The sequence below is a fragment of the Oryza brachyantha genome, chromosome 8 (genome assembly GCF_000231095.2).
Source record: "Oryza brachyantha chromosome 8, ObraRS2, whole genome shotgun sequence".
Classification (NCBI taxonomy): Eukaryota; Viridiplantae; Streptophyta; class Magnoliopsida; order Poales; family Poaceae; genus Oryza; species Oryza brachyantha.
Window position 1 is genome coordinate 3,788,396 of NC_023170.2, and position 20,650 is coordinate 3,809,045.

Sequence of the window (20,650 nt, forward strand, 5' to 3'; positions counted from 1 at the left end):
ATTTCTATGTACTTGTATCGTTAGAATAATTTATATTTTGTCCACCATCTTGTATGATCTGCACTAGGCCACGTGATAATTACACGTTGGCACCGCATGAAAAAACATGTTCCAACCATATTTTATCACTAGTAGATCTGTTCTTCCTTATCTTTTTTCCACTACTTTCATGCATATATTTTCTAAATAATTAAACGGTATCATTTTTATTAAAAAATTAAACAGAGAAATCCATCATTTTGCCTACCTATCAATAATCCTTTATCTTTTTTTTACTCCGTATCTTTTATCGACCAGTACAGACATTGCACTCCTGTGCAGCTCAGCTACTCCTGCGAGGGAAGTACCTATAAGCTAACTATAAGAATATTTTAAAAATATAAGAGAGAAAAGAAAAAAAGAGGTGGTCTATACACGGGCTTCAAGATAAAATATGTGTATGATATGTGAGACCATATATTGATGTTTTATAGATAATTATTGTATAAATTAACTATTAAATTAGTTATAGATGAATTAGAGCCGATAGTAAGTTATACTATTCAACTTGCTCCTAGACAGCTCCCATCTGCCAGAAAAGTCATCATCAGAAAAAGCATAGAGAGAGAGGAGACCGGGAGAGGAGTAAAAGTCAACCACTGGTTCTTCAAAGTTGCCACGCTCTCTCGCCGACCTCCAGCTTTCCCTCCTCCTCCTCTTCCTCTTCTCGCTTGCTGGCGGCACCGGCATTAGGGGCACTGTGCCTGCGCGGCGCGGCGCGCCGACGGAGACGCAACGCCAGGTGATTCCTCCTCACCGCCCGCGGGTCTGGATTTGAAGACAAGGGAGGGGGCTGGGTTTCTTGGCCTTTGGATTCAGCGGTAAATTTCTTGCCTTTTTTTCTAAAAAAAAATTGATCATACTGCTGCTTTTAGCGGGAGGCTGAGTTTTTTCGGTTCAAGATTGATTCTTTTTTTGGCGTCTCGGTGGAAGAATGCGGTCTCTGTTTGTCGCCGCGGGTGGATGATCTGGATTTGTGGCGTGTTGTGGTTAGGGTTGTTTGATTTGGTTGCATTTTGCCTTTCTGGCTTTGCGTTTCTCTGGGATTTGGTAGTCGCAGAGAGTCTGAAGTGGTCTTCATAGTTTGATTGTGGGTTGTTGCATTACCAGCACAATTTGAGTACTGATTGTCCTCGCTTGCCGATTTGCTGAACCTCGTTCGGTTCATGCATATGTTCTGGAAAATGTTTACTGATGCGTTGGAGCTGGATGTGCAAGATGTCAAGATGCGTTTCAGTCGTGTTCCCACTGATTGAGTGATTGTCTGAAACGGATGGGAAGACTTCTTGCAGTGGTAGCTAAGAAAAATATGCACGTTTCAGGAAAAAAAAACGTTTTTTTCAGTATATGGGTCTGATAAAGGTTTCAGATTAGTAGTACAACGTGTTCTTTGATGAGAAACATACACATTTGTTCAGTATGGATCTGAAGGAGGAATGCCCACCTTGTGCCTGTCAACTGGATCCAAGCCCCTTTGACTTTGAGATAGATAGACATGGTTATCGCCAGCTGTGGCAGTTGTTGGACTTGATTTGTAAATTTGCTCTCTTTATTTGGCTGCCAGACAGGGTGTGGAGTGGAGGAGTGTCTGTCACTTCACATTGGTGTAGGTTGGGTGAGATGAATTGCATTGACCTCATATGCCCTTATGTGGTTTCACCATTATGTTTTTGCCTGTACTCCACTGGACATACTTTAATGCAGTGAATTAATAATGTAGCAAGTTGATTATACAGTATGGAGCTTAGTAATTAAACAATAGTTTTATCTTACTAATGCTTACACCACTTTCTTATTGTGTGGTCAACCACTATACGTATTTTCATGGTCAAGTGGTACTGGTAAACAAGCTTATAATTGTTTATACAACAATGACTGTGCAATGTGATGCCTACTTATAAAATTAACTCTGACTAGTTGTTACTCATCTGAAAGAAAACTGTTTTGATGCATGTCTTTCTTCTGCAGGAATTCAGCAGAAAGGCGCTCCCACTGTTTGATTTGCAATGATGGCTTGTTGCTTTATGTTTGGAAATAACACAAACCAAACTAGTGAAGGTGAACAAGGTGGGTATGTCTTTACCTAGCTCTTTAGTCTTTAGTCTCGTCTGCATACAAAATGCTCCTCATTCTGATACATTTGATTCGCATTTGCTTTCTGGTGGTTTCAGGAGAGAAAGCGGTGAGGATTTTTTCTTACAATGAGCTGAGAAAAGCTACACATGATTTTAGTGGGGCGAACAAGATCGGTGAGGGTGGCTTCGGTTCTGTATTCAGGGTAAGTGCCAAAGCCGTTAATCACCTCAACAAAGTCTAATAACCATTATTACATCGACTTCTCTTGCTTAAAATTCATTTTGGTTAATCAGGGAAGGCTCAGAGATGGGACAATTGTTGCAGTAAAGGTGCTCTCTGCTACTTCAAGGCAAGGCGTGCGGGAGTTCATTAATGAACTGACAGCAATTTCCGATATAATGCATGAAAACCTAATTACATTAATCGGCTGCTGTGCTGAAGGGTCTCATAGGATCCTTGTATACAATTATCTTGAGAACAACAGCCTTCAACATACATTACTAGGTAACATACTGGTCTACCTAATCTGTCCTTGCTTAATCAAGATATCCTTTAACAGTTACCACTTACATATACATTGCATGGTATTGCAGGGTCAGGCCGTAGCAACATCCACTTCAATTGGAGAGCTCGCGTCAAAATTACAGTAGGTGTTGCCCGTGGTCTTGCATTTCTTCACGAGGACATCCGACCTCCCATAATACACCGCGACATAAAAGCAAGCAATATTCTCCTCGACAAGGATCTAACCCCCAAAATTTCTGATTTTGGGCTGGCCAGGCTCCTCCCCCTAAACGCGACTCATGTGAGCACCCGAGTTGCAGGAACAATGTAAGTTTAAACTTCTGTAGGATTTTTCTTCAAAATTACTGCATAGATTTTCTCTATTTTACCTCACTGTATTTTTCTAACAGAGGATACTTAGCTCCTGAATATGCACTCAGAGGACAAGTGACAAAGAAGTCAGATATATACAGTTTTGGTGTTTTGATTTTGGAAATTGTTAGCGGCAGATGTAACTATAATTCTAGATTGCCTTACGAAGAACAATTTCTACTCGAGAGGGTAAGCTCTAACATAATGCCATACTAAAGGAACCTAATCGTTAACAGTTTATGCATCGACGCCCGAACATTACTAAGCTGTAAAAGGGTTTCTGGTTCTCTTGCAGACATGGGCACACTATGAGCAAGGTCACTTGGATATCATCATAGATGCAGATCTAGAGAATGATGTGGATGTCGAGGAGGCGTGCCGCTTCTTGAAGGTTGGACTTCTATGCACTCAAGATGCAATGAAACTCCGTCCCAACATGATCAGCATCGTCGGGATGCTGACCGGAGAGAAGGATGTCTCCACAGAAAGGATCACCAAGCCCTCTGTGGTTGGTGACCTGGGAGACGACCTGAGGGGCAACAACCAGCAGAGACCAAACGATGCCCACTCTCTCCTGATGAGATCCTTTGTCACCACTGAACCATCGACATCGTCAGACACAACCACGCGATCATCGCTATGAAAAATTCCTTGTGTCAAACAACTTATTCCATTGTAAATTGTTATGCTAGATAGACAAAGAGGTTGTTATGATGCAGAGGCCAGAGATGTAATTTGATCTTCCTTATCTCAAAAGAAAAATAGAGAAGTTGTTCTGGGCTGATGATGCCACAGTGGTGAAAATTTGGCATTTAGCCAATAGGAATTTTGCCTTGTTTTTTCTGTTGTTCTTTTGTTCGTTCATTATATGTAAACTAGACAAATGACGTGTATTGCACTGGAATATAATTATAGAGAGTCTCCTTACAAATATTGCGTGTGCGTAATATTTGTGGCACCGGGAATTATTTGGTGCTTTCCATTGTAGTTTCTATGTGTTTTAATATGTGAACATAATTGGCCAATATTTTTGCGCAAGTGCAACTTTGTTGCTCAGTTGTAATGTATTAAGAAAAAAAAATAAAAACAGTGTAGACAAACTCAAAAATGTGACCTCAAATGGTAAGTAGTTTGACAAAGAAAAGCAAGCAAAAGAACAGCATGTAAAAACTGGTTCCACAGTGCAGCGATCGATTAAGTTCCTTTGTAGTCAAAGACACCATGCCTTTGTCACTGATATCTAGACCCGAGGTTCACTGGGCCCATGTGTCAGTGAGGTGGAGTGATGACAGAGATCTCAATCTGAGAGGAATGTGACCCCAAAACAGAGCATATCCGAGATAGCAGATGTGAATGGGAAGAGCAATGCCTTTTACCTTTTCTTCAAAACCTTTAAATCCATAATATGTAATTGAAATGACCTTTTTTGTGATCTGGATCTCAATCTCCATCTCCATCTCCAGTTCAAATCTAAAATTCTAATGGTGATCAAACCAAACTCTAATATAAAATTCTCCAAAGTTCTAAATTCTACTTTCTTTTTCTGGGCCCGATCTCTTACCAAGCAAAGTAGCCCTTTTATTTTCTTTACACCCAGAGGCCCACTCCTTTTTTTCCTGGCCCAAGCCCATATAAATGGGAGAGGCCCACTCCCTTTTTCCTGGCCCAAGCCCATAAAATGGACTCTGGGCTGGAACAGTATTGAATTGTTTATATTTTATACATACTCCCTCCTTTCAAAAAAGAGATGAATCTGAACACCATACTATCCTCAACACATAATGGTAAATTGAAGTGGAGAAGCTCTGAATGGTTTATTCATCTTCAATGATAAATACATCTAGAGAGTTAAGGATCAGAAGACATCAAATTGATTAACTTATCAGTAGTAGTTCAGTACAGCGGATAATGTCGACGCAATCACGCAACCAACATGAAGAAATCATTGTTAGCATATAGCTATTAGTTACATGAAGAGTTGACAACCATAGAAACATGAATGGTTTGAGTCGCTATTTGGTGTAAAGAAATACTCTTGGACAGTCAAATCCTTCTCGAGGGAATGTTTAGGACATTAATCTACTTCAGTAATCTGATTGATCCAGATCAACAACTCCAGAATGGACCAAAAAAAAAAAAACTGGAAGAAGAGAGTTTTTCTAGGTCATGCAACTAGTGCCCTAGCAACTTGCAGGTAGTTTATCAGGAAAGAATGCTCGGAGAAGCATCGTTAGCCTGAAGAATAAGAAGATCATTTGATGCGACAGGCACAGCTAGAGATCATATAAAATTCTTGGCTAATCGGCATGGTAGGTTAGGTCAAGGAAATGTGCAGGGTGACAAAACAGATGATGACCACTCAAGAACGCTCCCAAGAACAAACTGCTTGAATATGATGGAAAACACAGTTGAAGCATATGAAATCTGCCTGCAGAATTAGCATGATATTGCCATGAACCTGAATTACAGGGATGATGTTAAGAATTAGATTGCCCTTTCTACTTGAGGATTATTCCCTATATGCCCGTTCTCCTCTGTTTGAGTCACCTTTTTGTCTTCACCCTCCTCCCTAGTTTTTGCCTTCTCCAGAAACTTCAAATTACAGCATCTAATTTAAGAAAACATTTTTTATTTGGTGTTTACCTTGACCTTAATCTTCATCTCCAGTTACAATCTAAACTTCCAATCCCAATTCTCAGCACATCTTTTGAGTTTAGTTACACATTCCAAACCAACCTGTAATCTGCAATTCTGTAAAATTCTAGATTCCATATTCTTTTTCTTAGGCCTAATTTAAAATTTTTACCCCACAGACCATGAAACTTTCTTTTTTTTTAGTTTTGTTTCCACCCAGAGTCTCACTGGCCCTTTTCCTGGCTCAAGCTCAAAAAATTGAAATTGTATAGTGTTGGTTACTTGGTTTGTACAGTCTAATGTTCCCATATATAATGTTAAATGAAAGTGAAAAGGTGCTAAATGGTTTATATATCCACACAATGCCTGTCCCTGAAAACTTCATTCATCTTCAATGATAAATACATCTAGAGGTAAAGGGAAAGGGATAACCCTTTTCTCCAATCCTATGTACAGATTCTATGCCAAGCCATTTCCACTACTCTATTGTGTATGTCACACCCCTAACCAAATCCCAATCAAATAGAGAAAATGTATTCACAGCTACTACTCCAGCAGAGGAAAAGAATATGTCACCTCTTTACAAAGTTATTTCCACACTGCATTCTTCAGTAATCACTATCTAGCACTAACAAAGTAGCAACAGACCCTCCATGATGATCATATCAAAGATTGTTCAGAGGGGCCGGGTTCCACATCTGTGACAGCCCAGTACTCTCCTGTCCCCAATCTGGAGAGAATTCCATCTTTGCAGTGTTGCTGCTGTTGTGCAGTGCCCTGATGGCCTTCTTCTCAGAGGTGTCCATGGCCAACAGGTCCCCAAAGCTGATTGAGCCCTTCAATGGCAATGCCGGCAGGCCGGAGAAGCAGGACACTTGCTCGTAGCTCCCGGTCGTCGTCGTCTTCGTCGGTGTGGTATCGAAGGCGATGTAGGCATCAATGATGGGCGGAAGCGACGGCGCAGAAGGCAAGTCTAGCTCATTGGATCTGCCGGGCTCTTCAGACGATGGGCTTGGAATTGTTTGTCTGGTCTTGTAGAACACCCTGCATAGCACCCAGTCCTCCTGTATGTTTTTCTTTTGTAATTAGGTGATGTTCAATTTAACATGGTAATTAAGTGAAAATAACCTAAGGTGGCATTGTAATAACTAACAACTGTAATTGAACATTATTCTCTAAACAGTCAAATAGTTTTCAGGTCATATGTAATGCTTAAGGACAAGAGGACTTCAAATTTATTAGTACAATGGATAATGCTGATGCAACAAACATAACAAACTCTGCAGCAAGTTGCATGAAGAAATCATTGTCGACAAGTTATATAGTTGCTTGGGGAGTTAGCAATCATAGAAACCTGAATGTTTTAAGTGGCAACTTGGAGTAAACAACCGCTCTAAGACAGTCAAATCCTTGTGGAGGGAATGTTTAGGACATTATTCTAGCTGACTAATCTGATGGAGCCAGCTGAACAACTCGGAACTGGATCAATCGAATAAACATCTTGTAGGCCATGCAACTAGAAGAGAGCCCTGGGAACTTCAACTTGCAGGTAGTTTTAATCAGGACAGAATGTTCAGAGAAGCGTCGTTAGCGTGAAGACGAGCAAGATCATTCGACGCGACAGAAAACAGTTAGAGACGGTGTTGTTATAAAAATGCAGTCTTTTGTCGATCACCATGGCAGGTGACGGCAACACGCAGGATGAGCTCACTCGAGCTAAGGAAACATGACAATCAGAAAGGTTATTTTCATTTCTAAAAACTACTAGTTTTGACAGTGAATTCCTTGACACGTATTTAATTTCACTGTAGCAAACAGCAACCAACCAACCAATCAATCTTTCTTTCTTTTTATTTCCTGCATCTTTTGAGAAAACAAGATAGAAAAAAAAAAGAAGAAGAGAAACTCATCATCATCGTCTTCTTCCTCCTCTTGCCGTTTGCAAAAGAGAACGAAACAAACACGAAAACGAAAAACGAGAGCGGCGTGCTCCTCTGATCCTCGTCGGAGCCACACAATCCGAATGAAAGAAAGAAAGTTTCTGGAATGGATCATGGATTCATGGATACCTTGAGGTGGAGGGGCTGGGGGTCGAGGCGGAACTCGTGCATGACCCACTCGGTCTTGCGGCCCTTGGGGGCCCTGCCGCAGTAGAAGACGAGGGTCTTGCGCATGCCGACGGCGGGGTCGCCGGAGCCGCCGCGGCGGGTGATGGAGCGGTCCTTGCCGGTGGCCTTCCAGTAGCCGGAGCGGGTGGCGCGGTTGGTGCGCTGCCCGGTGGCGTACTTGCGGTCGCGCAGGCTGAAGAAGTACCACTCCTTCCCTCCCACGCACGCCGCCTCTGCAACCAAAACAACAATGGTAAAGACGCCATGGATGAGCTCAAGATCACGTAGAAACTAAGCAATCAAGTAATGTAAATTTTTGATATGTCAAAATTAAAAGCAAATTTTTGTTGCGGTATAGTTGGTTATCACGTCAGTCTAACACACTGAAGGTCTCCGGTTCGAACCCGGGCGACGCCATCCTTTTTTCAACTCCGGAAAGATTCCATTTTTGCTGTTTTTTTCACGCGCTCTTGAAATTTCAGCTTCGGAAAGATTCAGTTCTTACGTCTTCCCCTATTTTCAAATCCGAAAAGATTCCATTTTTCCTTTCGCCTCTCTTCTGAAACATTGAAATTCGAAAGAAAGATTTCATGTTTACAGTTCTCCCCTGTTTTGAACTGCGAAAAAAAATACCATCTTTACAACTTCTCTTTTCCATCTTTTGAACTTGGTAAAGTTAGTCTTTTCAGCAAAAAGTAAACAGAGAAGCCACTACACTTGATTGGAATTCGTCCAAAAGAGAACCAATTTTTTTTTTTTTACATTTTCCCCATCTTTGTTCTTTAAAACGAAAAACTAAATCTCCTTTGAAAAATCAGGGAATCCATCCAACACAAATTTCATTTCCTACAAAGAACATGAAGCAACTAACACCACCAATAATCACCGACGGACCAATACCAATCATGGAATCTACATCTCTATCTCGAAACGAATCAATCAACAACACGAACACGAAAAATATTCCTTTTTATCTCCTTTCTATCTCCATGAAAAAAAGAATCAACCAACCAACACCAAGGAGAACGCGACTGCAGAATTGGAGAGTAATCCTAACGAGCGCGACCGACGAGCAGCAGTCAGTACGCACCTGGAAGGTCCCATGGCTCGCACTTGTTGAGATCGACGTCGACGATGGCGACCCCGCCGCCGTACACCCCTCCCCCTCCGCCGCCTCCTCCCCGGCCGGCGGCGAGCTTGTGCAGGAGGTAGTCCAGCACCAGCTCGTCGTCCCTCGGGTGGAACCTGAACCCCGGCGGCATTCTCGCCTCCACCGTGCCTATGAAACTCATCTCCTCGATCCACCACCACGAAAGGGAGGAAGAAGAAGAAGAGAGGAGAGAGAGAGCGCGCTAATGGTGGAGTCCGACCGCTACGCTTGGCTGCGGTATTAATACAGCTCGCTGGTCAACCAAACTACTCCCTCTATTTTATTTTTTTAAAAAAAATTACACAGTTAACTTTTGGATCAAACATTTGTCGCTCATTTTACTTAAAATTTTATATGGATATATAAAGCTATAAATCATAATTAAAGTATTTTCAGTGAAAATATTAATTACATAAAATTATTAATAATTATATAAAATTTTCGAATGAGAAGAACGGTTGAACTTAAATTCAACAGCTAAGAGTATCCAATGCTTAAAAAAATCGGAGGTAATACTACCAAAGCTAGCAACTGATAGGTTCATGGATAATGCAACAACTTGCTGGTTTAATTTGGGTGTGCTTAGGGGTTAATGATTTGGACTCGTGTGATTAATTAATATTTCTTTTGGGGTGCTAGTATGAGCCTATTAGCCTATATGATATATATGATGATGTTGCTGAATATACTGTTCTAATGGTTGTCAAGATTGCTTGTGGTTTCAGTATTTTGCATGCATGAGCTGGAGCTGTTTTGGTAGCTAGTCAGGTCAGAATGGAATGTGCGTATGTCACAATCCATTTTATTTTTACATGATGGTAATTAATAATAATATGTCATAACTAATTAATGGTTGTGCAATTGTGATTGAGAAACCATAGTCCATAGTATATGTACATATTTTTTCCTCTTCTCTTTAAAGATATGTACACAAGATTTCATGATTATCATTACAATTGTTGGCTACAAATAATATATGCGTCAGTGTCGCAACACCATAGAGAGATTGGTCTAACTATAGAGTTACATTATGGCAAGTACAACAATGTAGACGGTTGTTATCTACTTAACATACACAGACAGCTAAATAGACAGCTTGTACAATAACCTGTTTATTTATTTATTTGCAAAACATTTAATTTATCCATTGACACATAAATCAAGGTAATTAGTGGTGCTAGTGAATAGACGAGACGCGGCGTACAACAGTGCTAGCGGTATCGGTTTGGCATTTGGAGCACGCACCCCTGCCGTCTCTTCGCAATATATAGCCGGCTTTTTTTTTGCAAATTTCATAATATACAGACGGCTTAAAGACATACGTTGTAAATGACCTTATGGTCTCATTGTCTTATCAACTCTTTTAAAACTTATATTTTGAAAGTTGACTATGAGTTTTTTTGTGCACGCAGTTAATTCTTTAACATTGGGTTTTAAAGTTCGAAACACAAATATAAAAGTTTTTCTCATATTTTTTATTTTTTACAATTTATCAGCCATATATCAAACAACCAATTGGTTGAAGGGTGTGATGTATAATTGGCCAAGTGGGCATACTAAAGTGCCAATCTAATTAAAATGCGATTTTCATATAATTTAAGATATTGAATAATTATTTTTTCCTGATTACCCATTGAATAGTTTTTTTTTTCATATTCTGGTCTGTCAAGCTCATGGGGAGTTGATTTGTACATCCTGATCACATGCATCTATCCACTGATCCACACAAGTTTGAGACTCTTCTTGACGACTTTTGCTACGTCTTCTTTTTATATTCAAATCGTAGATGAAGTATCAAGTTCTTAATTAATCGATACTATCATTTTATTTTTTTAGCTGCATGAATAATTAAAAACAATTAACAATTTTTCAATATTTATACTTTTTACTATATTATATATTCTAAGATGAAATAAAAACCATATTTTAGTTACTTTCATACTTGCCAATATATAAATGACCATAAAAGTATACTAATTGACTGCAGGGTGAATACTAAATATGCTAAGAAATAAAGAAAATGACTCGAAGAAGATAAAGTCACCAGCTAGGAAAAATGAAGTAGTGAGCTATCTGTTCTTGTCAAAATTAGGTAGTGTTGCCCGGACCTATTCTTGTCCGTGGAGCCTACGTGGACATGCATGCATCTTCACCGATTGTAAAACTACCTAAATTTATAAGTTGGAAGTTGAAATAGTATGAATATGCCGTGTTCACACCTCAATTTTTTAGGAGAATTCGAGAGCTTCGATTAATCAACAGGAGGGAATATACATAAGCCGGCCGACTTAGGTCCCGTTTGTTTTAGCTATGAATTATTGTAATCTGGATTATTGAGTCAGATTATTATAAGCTATATTATTATAAATTAAAGTAGAAAGAAATGATAAAGATAGATTATTATTCTAAAGTATCAGTGGGTTTAAAGTCACCCAATAATCTAAAATAAGCACATCTGGATGAGCTTATCAGATTATAGTAATCTGGGCTCTCGATTATAATAACATATTACAATAATATATTTGTTTATTTCAGCTTACTGCTAATAATTCAGATTATAATAATTTCAAGCTAAATCAAATAGGGCTTTAAGGCTGTGTTATCTGGCTCATCAGCTTTCTGCTCTTTTTTGTTCGCATGATTCCGAACTACTAACCGCTTGTTTTTTTTTAAAAAAAATGTTATATTAGACTTTTAAATTTGCAGTGGTTAATGTAATCATTTATAAGATTAATAGCAATCACACAAAAAACAAAAAAATCTTGCACGCGACGCTAATGATTCATGATGAAGTGTGTGTATATACACACAATTAGCAGTATCTCAGGCTTGGAGTTGGAACACAACAATGATCAACGGCACTTAATAATTGAACTATACTTATTTTCTAGGTGTGGATATGACAAAATAAAAATTAGATATATATGAGGCAACGATTGGGATATACATACAATACTCTGCAACAAGATAGGAGTGACATTCGAAGACAATAGATCGCCTATGAAGATAATAGAGCATCTTAGCAAGCGGTTAGCAGCGGCCTAAAAATACATCTTTACAAGTGATACCCCCATCCAATTCCATCATATATGCGTTTTCTGATAATGCATGCTAGCTAGCTAATTATTTATATATGTATACATTGCTGAAAATTTATTATCAACACATTCCTCAACGGAAAAAAAAAACATACTTCGCATCCGTAGGGAGTGATTTTTGGTTTTTTCAGGAAAAAAACCACAAAGCATATTTGTAAATAAAAAGTAATTTGCGAATAAAACTTTTACATACGTATTTTTAGCGATCTACACGACATGCTAGAAAATAAACTATGATAAGAAAAATCCTAAAATTAACTTCAAATTTAATATTAAAAATTTAAATTTTAGCTTATAATGAATGAAAAAAGGGTCAGTAATGCGTATGTATGCGTACTTGTGTAGTATACGCTTGTTTAATTTGGGGAGCGTGCCGTGCCGTCCGGAATACGGAATTTCATCGTTGTCGTCTTCTCTCTCGTTGGATCGTATATATCAGTATTCAGTTAAGTTCAGTTCAGTTCAGTTCGCTGCAAGCTAGAGCCTCCTCTCTTTATCACTCATGCCATCAGATCAACTGGCCCAACTGCATGCATATGCACGCTCGATCTCGATCAATCGGCCGAATTTTGGAACGATATTTATCAATATATTTGTATTTTGAGCAGAAATTTGTAAGCGGCCGTGGTTAATTTGGACGTCATAGTAGTGCAAAAGATGGGGAAAGAGACATGCATGTTGTGAATTATTGATAGAGATAATTTTTTGTACTGTACGTACGCACCACGAGTATATATAAATTGAGCTGAATTTAAATTGGGTGGTGATTAATTTGTGGGCCAGTACCCATTCATTTAATTTCTGGTGTTAGATAAGTTATATATGTGGACAAAAATTGAATTGTGTAATAGTCAAATTTGTCTCCAAATGAAACGGCAGAAATATATTTAATTACTATGGTTGGTGTAATTTCTGAATTAATATTAATTATTTTTCAGTCAATTGAGAAATGTCATAATCGCTCTTGCCATTAAACTACTGTTTTCATATCCTTGTCCCTTTTGCCTCTCCATTGAGTCAAAAGTTGTTTGACCGTCAATTAATAAAACACAAAAATCACGAAAAATTCAATGACATACCACTTCAAACTTGTTCTTTTGAAAAATGGTATCACAACTATCATACTACGCGTATTCCATGTGGAATCATTCTTCTTTTTATAGTGTTATATATTCTCGTTTTGTTTTTAATTAGACAGGTCGAGGCAATTAACCACAAAGAAAAATTGTACTGCCGTCTCCAGTAAAAGAAAATTAAACTTATCTATCATGAATCCATGTAATTAAGTTGTCTAATCTTTCACTTATGCTATATATTATAATATGGCCGCGTTCTTCTTCCTCTCTACCAACCAACCTCCACGAACTACTAAACGTGTATTTTTTACGAAAATTTTCAATAGAAAATCATATTAATCTATTTTATAATTTTTATAACTAATAATTAATTAATTTATTACTATATTTTTCACGCGGGATAACTTGCATATAGCCGGACGCGGTCTATATATAATTAATTACGCCAATCATCTACGTAGAAGTTACCACTTTTGTACTAAAGGATACTCCGTTTATGCCAATAAAAGAATCATTAGCCGGTCAGCACTAACTAGCAGTCTAATCACGCATAAATCAATTACTAATTAATTAATTAATTTTCTTTCCAAGATTTAGCTTTATCTTCAACAGTGACAGCTTCTCGATCAGCGTACGTACTCATCATCTTATCTCGCAAGATAAAACGACGGCGACACCGGCCGGCCGGGAGACAGACTGAACGCCGGCCCAGCATGTCCCTCGTGCATGAGCTAGCGAGCGACGACGTCATCAACCGCCGCCGGCGCCGGCCGGCCCCGGCCCCGGCCCCGATCGATCGATATCAGTCTAGCTAGCGCGGTACGTAGGGCCGTCTCTTCACGTGGCCGGTCACGTGCCGCCGGCGACGTGTCGCCGCCGCAGCCGCCTGATCGGGCAGCGACGGCCGGGGCATCGCCGGCCCGTCGCCGTCGAGGGGCCCCCCGTGCTGCTCCCGGCGATTATTACTGGGCGAAAGGGGCCTCGTCTTTTATCTGAAACTAACTGGTAGCGCCTGTTGGCTCCCATTATTGGCTGCACTTGCACATGAGATGAGATGAGATGAGACTATGAGATGAACAGATGTGAGATCTCGATCGATGAGATGGGACGAGACGGATCGATACGGATGGATGGATGGAGATGCTTTCTATCTATCTATCATCCATCTACTAGTGGAAATTAAGGCCTTGCCGCAGTCTAACTACCACAGCTTAATGACGGTTAAAGTGATGATGTACATGTGTTAAAGGCAATTAACGTACGTACGCCGAGTGGTGTGTTCTTGCGTTTTTAGTTGCCGAATTGATTCATAAAATTTTTAGAGCCGTAGTTAGCAAACCTAAGAGAATTTCCGATAGCTAATTCAGATTTCATCATCCATATTACTATTTGGATGACCATCGTCCAAAATAGATTCTCTCTATTCATATCAGTTATCATTGTAACATAACATTTATATTACGCCATCGATATATATTTTATTAATATTTTGCAACTAACTCCTCTCAGGTTGTTATTGCTTTGGCCTCCTCTTGTGATTAGATGTTGAGATATGGAGGGAGGGGAAAGAATATCCTTGAGTTTCTCTTTTCATTATGGATATGATGTTCTGTTTTTTGATGATGTGATAGATGACTTGTTTGAATCTCTTTTTTCCCTCACATCATCTATTTTTAGAATGAATGATAAGATATATGATCGGTTGGTTTTGCTAATTATGCTAAGGATGTGTTGTGAAAATTTACTTCTAATTATGTTAGCATAGAAATTTGCAATTACGTTCAGCGATGAGCATGGGGCAACCCAGTTGGGTTCGTTGGACAGTGCGTTACAAAGACCTTCATGAAATAAATATTTTTAACAATATACTCCCTCCTTTTTTAAAATACAATACGTGTTAGGTTTGGTTATGATAAGACTTTAACTAATTATTGCTCTATTAGGATACAATAATATAATAATTATGACACATAATTAAGTGATGTTTGTATGATAAAAAGTATCCCCTCCGGTTTTTTTGACGCCATTGACTTTTTATTTATGTTTGACCCTTCGTCTTATTCAAAAAATTGTCCAAATATACAAAATTATAAATCATATTTAAGGTTACTTTAGTAATAAATCTAATCAAAATAAAATAGTCAATAATTATATAATTTTTTAATAAGACAAACAGTCAAATGGTGTCAAAAAAATTGGAGGGAGTAGTTACTTATAATTATGCTTTTGTATCACAACATGAAATCCTAATAGACAATTTTATCAAGAGCCCCACTTATATGCGTCCAACCCGCGTCCCACACCGTGACTCATTTACCAATCGGCGTGCTCGGATTTTCTCCATACGGGCCTAAGCAAACTAGCTAGTTAAACGTGTATAAGCACGTAGTGGGCTGTGCACATCTCTTTTTATTAAAGTATTGTTTAAAAGAAACCTAATGCATCCTTTTAAACATAACGGTTTTTTCGTATTTTCATTTCTGCTTATATTTATGATTAAACTAAAATTTAAATTTTAAATATTAAATTTGGAGTTGTTTTGGGGGAGGGGGATCAACATAGTTTATTTTTTAGCCTTGTTTTTAGATCACTAGGAGCATGTATATAAAAGTTATATTTATAAAGTATTTTTTGTTTGCAAATGTGTCAACAATTATGACTTAATCTTGATGTAAAGACACGCGGATATTCTGTATATTTCTCACAAAAAAAATATGTCTACATACATATACATGCATGTTAACGATGAAATCTTATAAAGATTGACCAAACAGATTTTGATATGTCAAGCTGACTACTGGATAGAGGTAACTTGGGAGTTAATAAGCTAGGAGAAATTTTAGAAAGAAAGTAGATAGAGCTACTAAGCATAAAATTCTAATACCTCGTAATATTAGAGGTGTTTTCTTAATTACGGATCTTCAGTTAAGGATGGTACGTGTGTGTATATACCCTGATTTCACCGGCTTTAATTTTTGGATAATTTTTACTATCACTAAGAAAATACCTTGATATATTAAATTTGACGCTAGAAAATACCATACGAACTTTTGATATTTTTTAACGATGATAAATTGCTCTTAGTTTACCTATACGATTATCACTACACAATGCATGCATGAAGATGAGGGGAAAAACATGCAAACAAATTGTTTGTTGGGGCTTCTGATGATTAGGTGCCCTGCATGCATGCCTAGTTGCTGTTGGCGTCGTTGTCAGGACAATTCCACTTGAGCTTGATGCTTTACATACTTAATTTGTGTACATGTACATATACATATATGATTCTCTCAAAGTATGAGATTAAATGGGAATAATGGATATGTACTGGAGTGTCACTTTCGGCTGACATCTGCATATGATCATTTCACTTTGTTAGTAGCAAGTAGATCAAGGGAAATTGATTTAATTAAGCTAACTAATTTGGTGATATCATCTTAAATTCTTTCCCTTTCGATGCTGCAAAAAAAAAAACTTCGAGGGTGAGACGTACGGATGTTTGCATGAACAGTGGGCAGATCTTGACATGACAAATATCTTGTCTGAATGTTGCTACTATTGGAGATTAATGTACAGAGAACAGATGTTGACACAGTATCTGACTAAACCAAAAAAAAAATTATTAAACTACCACTACATGATTAGCTACATTAAATTACCTAGAAAACAATGGGGGAGAGTTCATTCTCCCATCTGTAAACTATAAAGCCAGGATTAGTATGTTAATCATGCAAGCTGAGTTGCTAATTAAGAGCTGGTCAAAGTCAGCAATTGATCAGAGATCACACATCAGTGGCATGCAGTAGATGGGGGTAGCTCGCTAGGTATATACACCCTCGGGTCCCTCGATCCTGAATGTTTGATATCGTTTACTTTTTATACATATTTGACTATTCGTCTTATTTAAAAAAATTACATAATTATTAATTATTTTTATATCATTTTATTTATTGTTAAATATACTTTTATGCATATATATAGATTTACATATTTTTTTAAAAAATTAAATAAACCGAATGCTTAAATATATGTCAAAAAATCAACGGCGTCAAACATTTATAGACGGAGGAAGTATTATATACCCATCACAAGTTTGATGTGTCCACTTGAACAAACTCGTGTCATGCTGCCTCTAGATATAATTAAGATCGCAAACGAAACACGTAAGCAAAAATTCCGTCGAAATTGTATTCTTTTCCATACACATTAATTAATTTGATCAGCAACTTGATCACACGTACGTCTTGATGTGATCTTAACTACATGCAAAAATGACACTGCCAATTAGAAGTATGTACATATATATACTCCGTCTGTTTCATAACATAAGATGTTTGATTTTTTTACAATGTTTGACCATTTGTCTTATTTATAAAATTATGGAAATATCATTTATTTTGCTTGTGACATACTTTATTATCAAAAGAACTTTAAGCACGACTTATTATTTTTTATATTTATACTAAATTTTTAAATAAGACGAACGATTAAGTATTAAAAAAAGTTTTACTATAAAAGGAATAGTCAAGCTGGTTGGCACCTAATTATCCACTAATCCATGCATGCATGTATGTATGCATAGGATGGATGTAACAGTGGATTATGACAGATTAATTAACTTGACACTTGGCAGCAATCAATGAAGCAATGCATAATAATCAGCAACTCCCATATGGATCTTATGATCAGTCTTGCAAGGAAAGGACTTCTGCCAGGGAGTAAAAATATATATCTGCATGAGATTTGTTATAATTAGATGATGAAATGATGAGTATATATAATACTATATTAACGCTAGTCAAGAATGCTCTACACACACAGATACATGTACACGTACCACGGGGTCCTCCAGCAAGGCATGCAGTTATTCGTTGTGTCAACGTTGACAACATTATAATTAATTAATAAGTACCGTGTCATGAGTTGTCATATCGCCCAACAAATTTGGCAAATGAAGAACAAGTAATAGGACAAGTGTCCTTTTCTTAATAAATGAAGATATATATCGTACTTCTGTGGGTCAATACGTGTTGCTTTTATGTCGTATATCATATGTATATATGTATCTAGATAACAAAATTTTGTCGCACATTCAAGAACATGTCGAGTAAGTGCTTCACTGATATTGGCAATAGTACACGTAGCCTTGAGATTTCTTCACACCAAGAAGCAATCTTTGTTGGATGTACATATATATTGTTATAAAATAAAGATATTGATTAATTCTAGATTTGAGTTAAAACCATTATTAGATTGGACGGATGGGATAAGTTTTGCCCAAATTTAAGGATTTAGACTTTAGAGACGCCTTCATCTGGTTAGTTTGGAGAATAATTAAGGGTCTGTTTAGGAGAGCTTCTCCCAGCTGCAACTTTTCCTAAAAGCTGTTTTTGTCAGAAGCTACCCCAAATGATCCACAGTTTCTGAGAATCTATAGTTACATATTCTGGAAAATAAACTAAAAATCCAAAAGCTGGAGAAGCCGGGTTTAGGAGCTTTTCCAGATTCTCAGAAGCTAGGTACCAAGCAGTTGATTCTCAGAATCTAAAATTCCTCCAAACAGACCATAAGCCTCTTTAGGATAGTATTTAAATTATTTTTCTTGTTATCCATCAAGCTGCGATTTTGTAATGCGTAGTCATTTGAAATGCAAACTCTACAATAATTGGATGTAATTTATTTAAAGCAATGGACGTAATTTTCCATTCTCTAAAAAATGTTGAGAGAAGAAAATTAAATTGTGCAAAGAATTAAATGATGGTAAATAGGCTAATTTTTGTACCATTTTTAGATGAATAACCCCCAGTGGATCTAGAGGGTGGTCCCTAAACCACATAAAAAAAAATCCTAGCTTACAGGTGTGAAGATATAAAAAATAAAATATCATTTAGCAATATATATTATATTTCTTTTTTTTTTAAGATTCTCACTGGCTGGCTTCTCATCAGCTGTCTTTAGAATATTAGGCGTGCTATATTACAGAATGGATCCTTATAGTAAATCAAGCTATATAGTATATCTCAAATGGGAATATGGGATTGAATAATAAGCGTAGTAGTGGTTATAATGAAATTGTAAGAGTGGAACAAGGAATTGCAGCACCTAATGATAGACATAGACTGGTTAAACATGTAGGTACAACTACCCATTATTTATGGGCGAATTAAAATTTGGGTGGTGAAAAGTACCCGCGGCTCTCTTTGCACCCTATATTTTTTTCGCATGTATTTATGCTTATAAAATAAAATAAATATTTTTAACCTTAAATTTAAAGTTGATTTAGGATTTTTTCACTAAAGTTTATTTAGATCGCTAAGAACATGTATATAAAAGTTTTGTTTACAAATTATTTTTCGTTTATAAATATGCCATCACCCCTTTATCTTGAAAAATTACTCTAAAGAGGTAGCATTAATTATCTGCGACAAAAACCACAAAATATCGTTTGACCTGACTTGACAAGAAAGTTAACAATGCTGTCACTGGTTACTGAGTATATTTATTCTTTAAGAAGCCAAGAGAGTAAACCGACCTTAGCTCAGTTGGTAGAGCGGAGGACTGTAGTATGTGCAGATCAATCCTTAGGTCGCTGGTTCGAATCCGGCAGGTCGGAAATTCTTTTATTTTCCAATTTTTTAATTTGGGCCGAAGAAACTAGTATTACATATTATGTTTATAATATAAGCACTGCTAATTTATCTTTAAGTTTAGTGCTACTTATTTTTTTATTTTAATGATGTGGCGAGTAAATGAAGAAAGAGAATAATGTTTCTATATAACATCCACAAAAGATATGAGTAACATTAGAGTGGTACCACTAGTTTCTTTATAACATGGAGCATAAAAAATCATAAATAGTGTCTTGCATTATGGTTATTTTACGACCATAGTGGCTTCTCGGTACTTACGTCTTAGGATTCAACTCTCTAAAGAGCTACTTATTTTTTTATTTTAATGATGTGGCGAGTAAATGAAAAAAGAGAATAATGTTTCTATATAACATCCACAAAAGATATAAGTAACATTCAATTAAAATATAAGTTGGTAATGTTTATACTGTAAAAGTGGTACCACTAGTTTCTTTATAACATGGAGTATAAAAAAATCATAAATAGTGTCTTGCATTATAGTTTTTTTACGACCATAGTGGTTTCTCGGTGCTTAAGTCTTAAGATTCAACTCTCTAAAGAGCAATTGTGTAATTGAAGTTCATCCGATATTTTACTTGGTTCTCAGCTTGTCTTCTTTTTCCCTAGTAGGATTGGCGGGGATGTGAAACAATATAGTGTTGCAGTCTAATTTACATCATTTACAATGATAGCCTAATCAAGATCACCTTTGGTAATTGTGAAATTGAGTCTTGTACTTACCATTATGTGAAGTCATTGATGCACCGTGGCCGATAGCAGCGTCGACTAAATTAGGAATGGTAACACGAAACCCCTACCAAGACTAGCTTAGAACCGATTGTCTTTTTAGAGTTGTATATTTGCAGTAGAACAAGGTGTCATCGTCGGGGGAGTCCATCCAGCGAACGTTCGTGTGGATGGCTTTCGCATGAACATTTTATTTAACTAACATATATAAACTTTA

The 20,650-nt window shown here is 37.3% G+C and overlaps 2 protein-coding genes and 1 non-coding gene across 4 annotated transcripts; 2 read left to right on the top strand and 1 right to left on the bottom strand.

Annotated features, from left to right (window-relative positions):
• The first annotated feature begins 664 nt into the window (after positions 1 to 664).
• Positions 665 to 3,770, top strand: LOC102716337 (cold-responsive protein kinase 1-like). Of its 2 annotated transcripts, none has more exons than XM_006659144.3 (7): positions 665 to 860; positions 2,008 to 2,106; positions 2,211 to 2,317; positions 2,409 to 2,619; positions 2,709 to 2,946; positions 3,030 to 3,180; positions 3,287 to 3,770. In XM_006659144.3, exons 2-7 carry the CDS (start codon positions 2,046 to 2,048, stop codon positions 3,632 to 3,634), a joined length of 1,116 nt encoding a protein of 371 aa, XP_006659207.1. In that variant the 5' UTR covers positions 665 to 860; positions 2,008 to 2,045; the 3' UTR covers positions 3,635 to 3,770. The 2 variants fall into 2 exon arrangements, with proteins under 2 accessions (XP_006659207.1, XP_040382802.1); XM_040526868.1 differs by having other exon boundaries at positions 665 to 781.
• Positions 3,771 to 5,994: 2,224 nt separating this feature from the next.
• On the bottom strand, positions 5,995 to 9,079 carry LOC102716615 (NAC domain-containing protein 21/22-like). The gene is made up of 3 exons (XM_006659145.2): positions 8,824 to 9,079; positions 7,695 to 7,966; positions 5,995 to 6,689 (listed from the first exon to the last, which is right to left on the bottom strand). The coding sequence occupies exons 1-3, from the start codon at positions 9,023 to 9,025 to the stop codon at positions 6,291 to 6,293; spliced, it is 873 nt and encodes a 290-aa protein (XP_006659208.1). The 5' UTR covers positions 9,026 to 9,079; the 3' UTR covers positions 5,995 to 6,290.
• Positions 9,080 to 19,584: 10,505 nt separating this feature from the next.
• TRNAY-GUA lies at positions 19,585 to 19,670 on the top strand. Its single transcript is given in 2 exon segments — positions 19,585 to 19,621; positions 19,635 to 19,670. It is a non-coding gene; the product is annotated as a tRNA-Tyr (tRNA).
• The last annotated feature ends 980 nt before the right edge of the window (positions 19,671 to 20,650 follow it).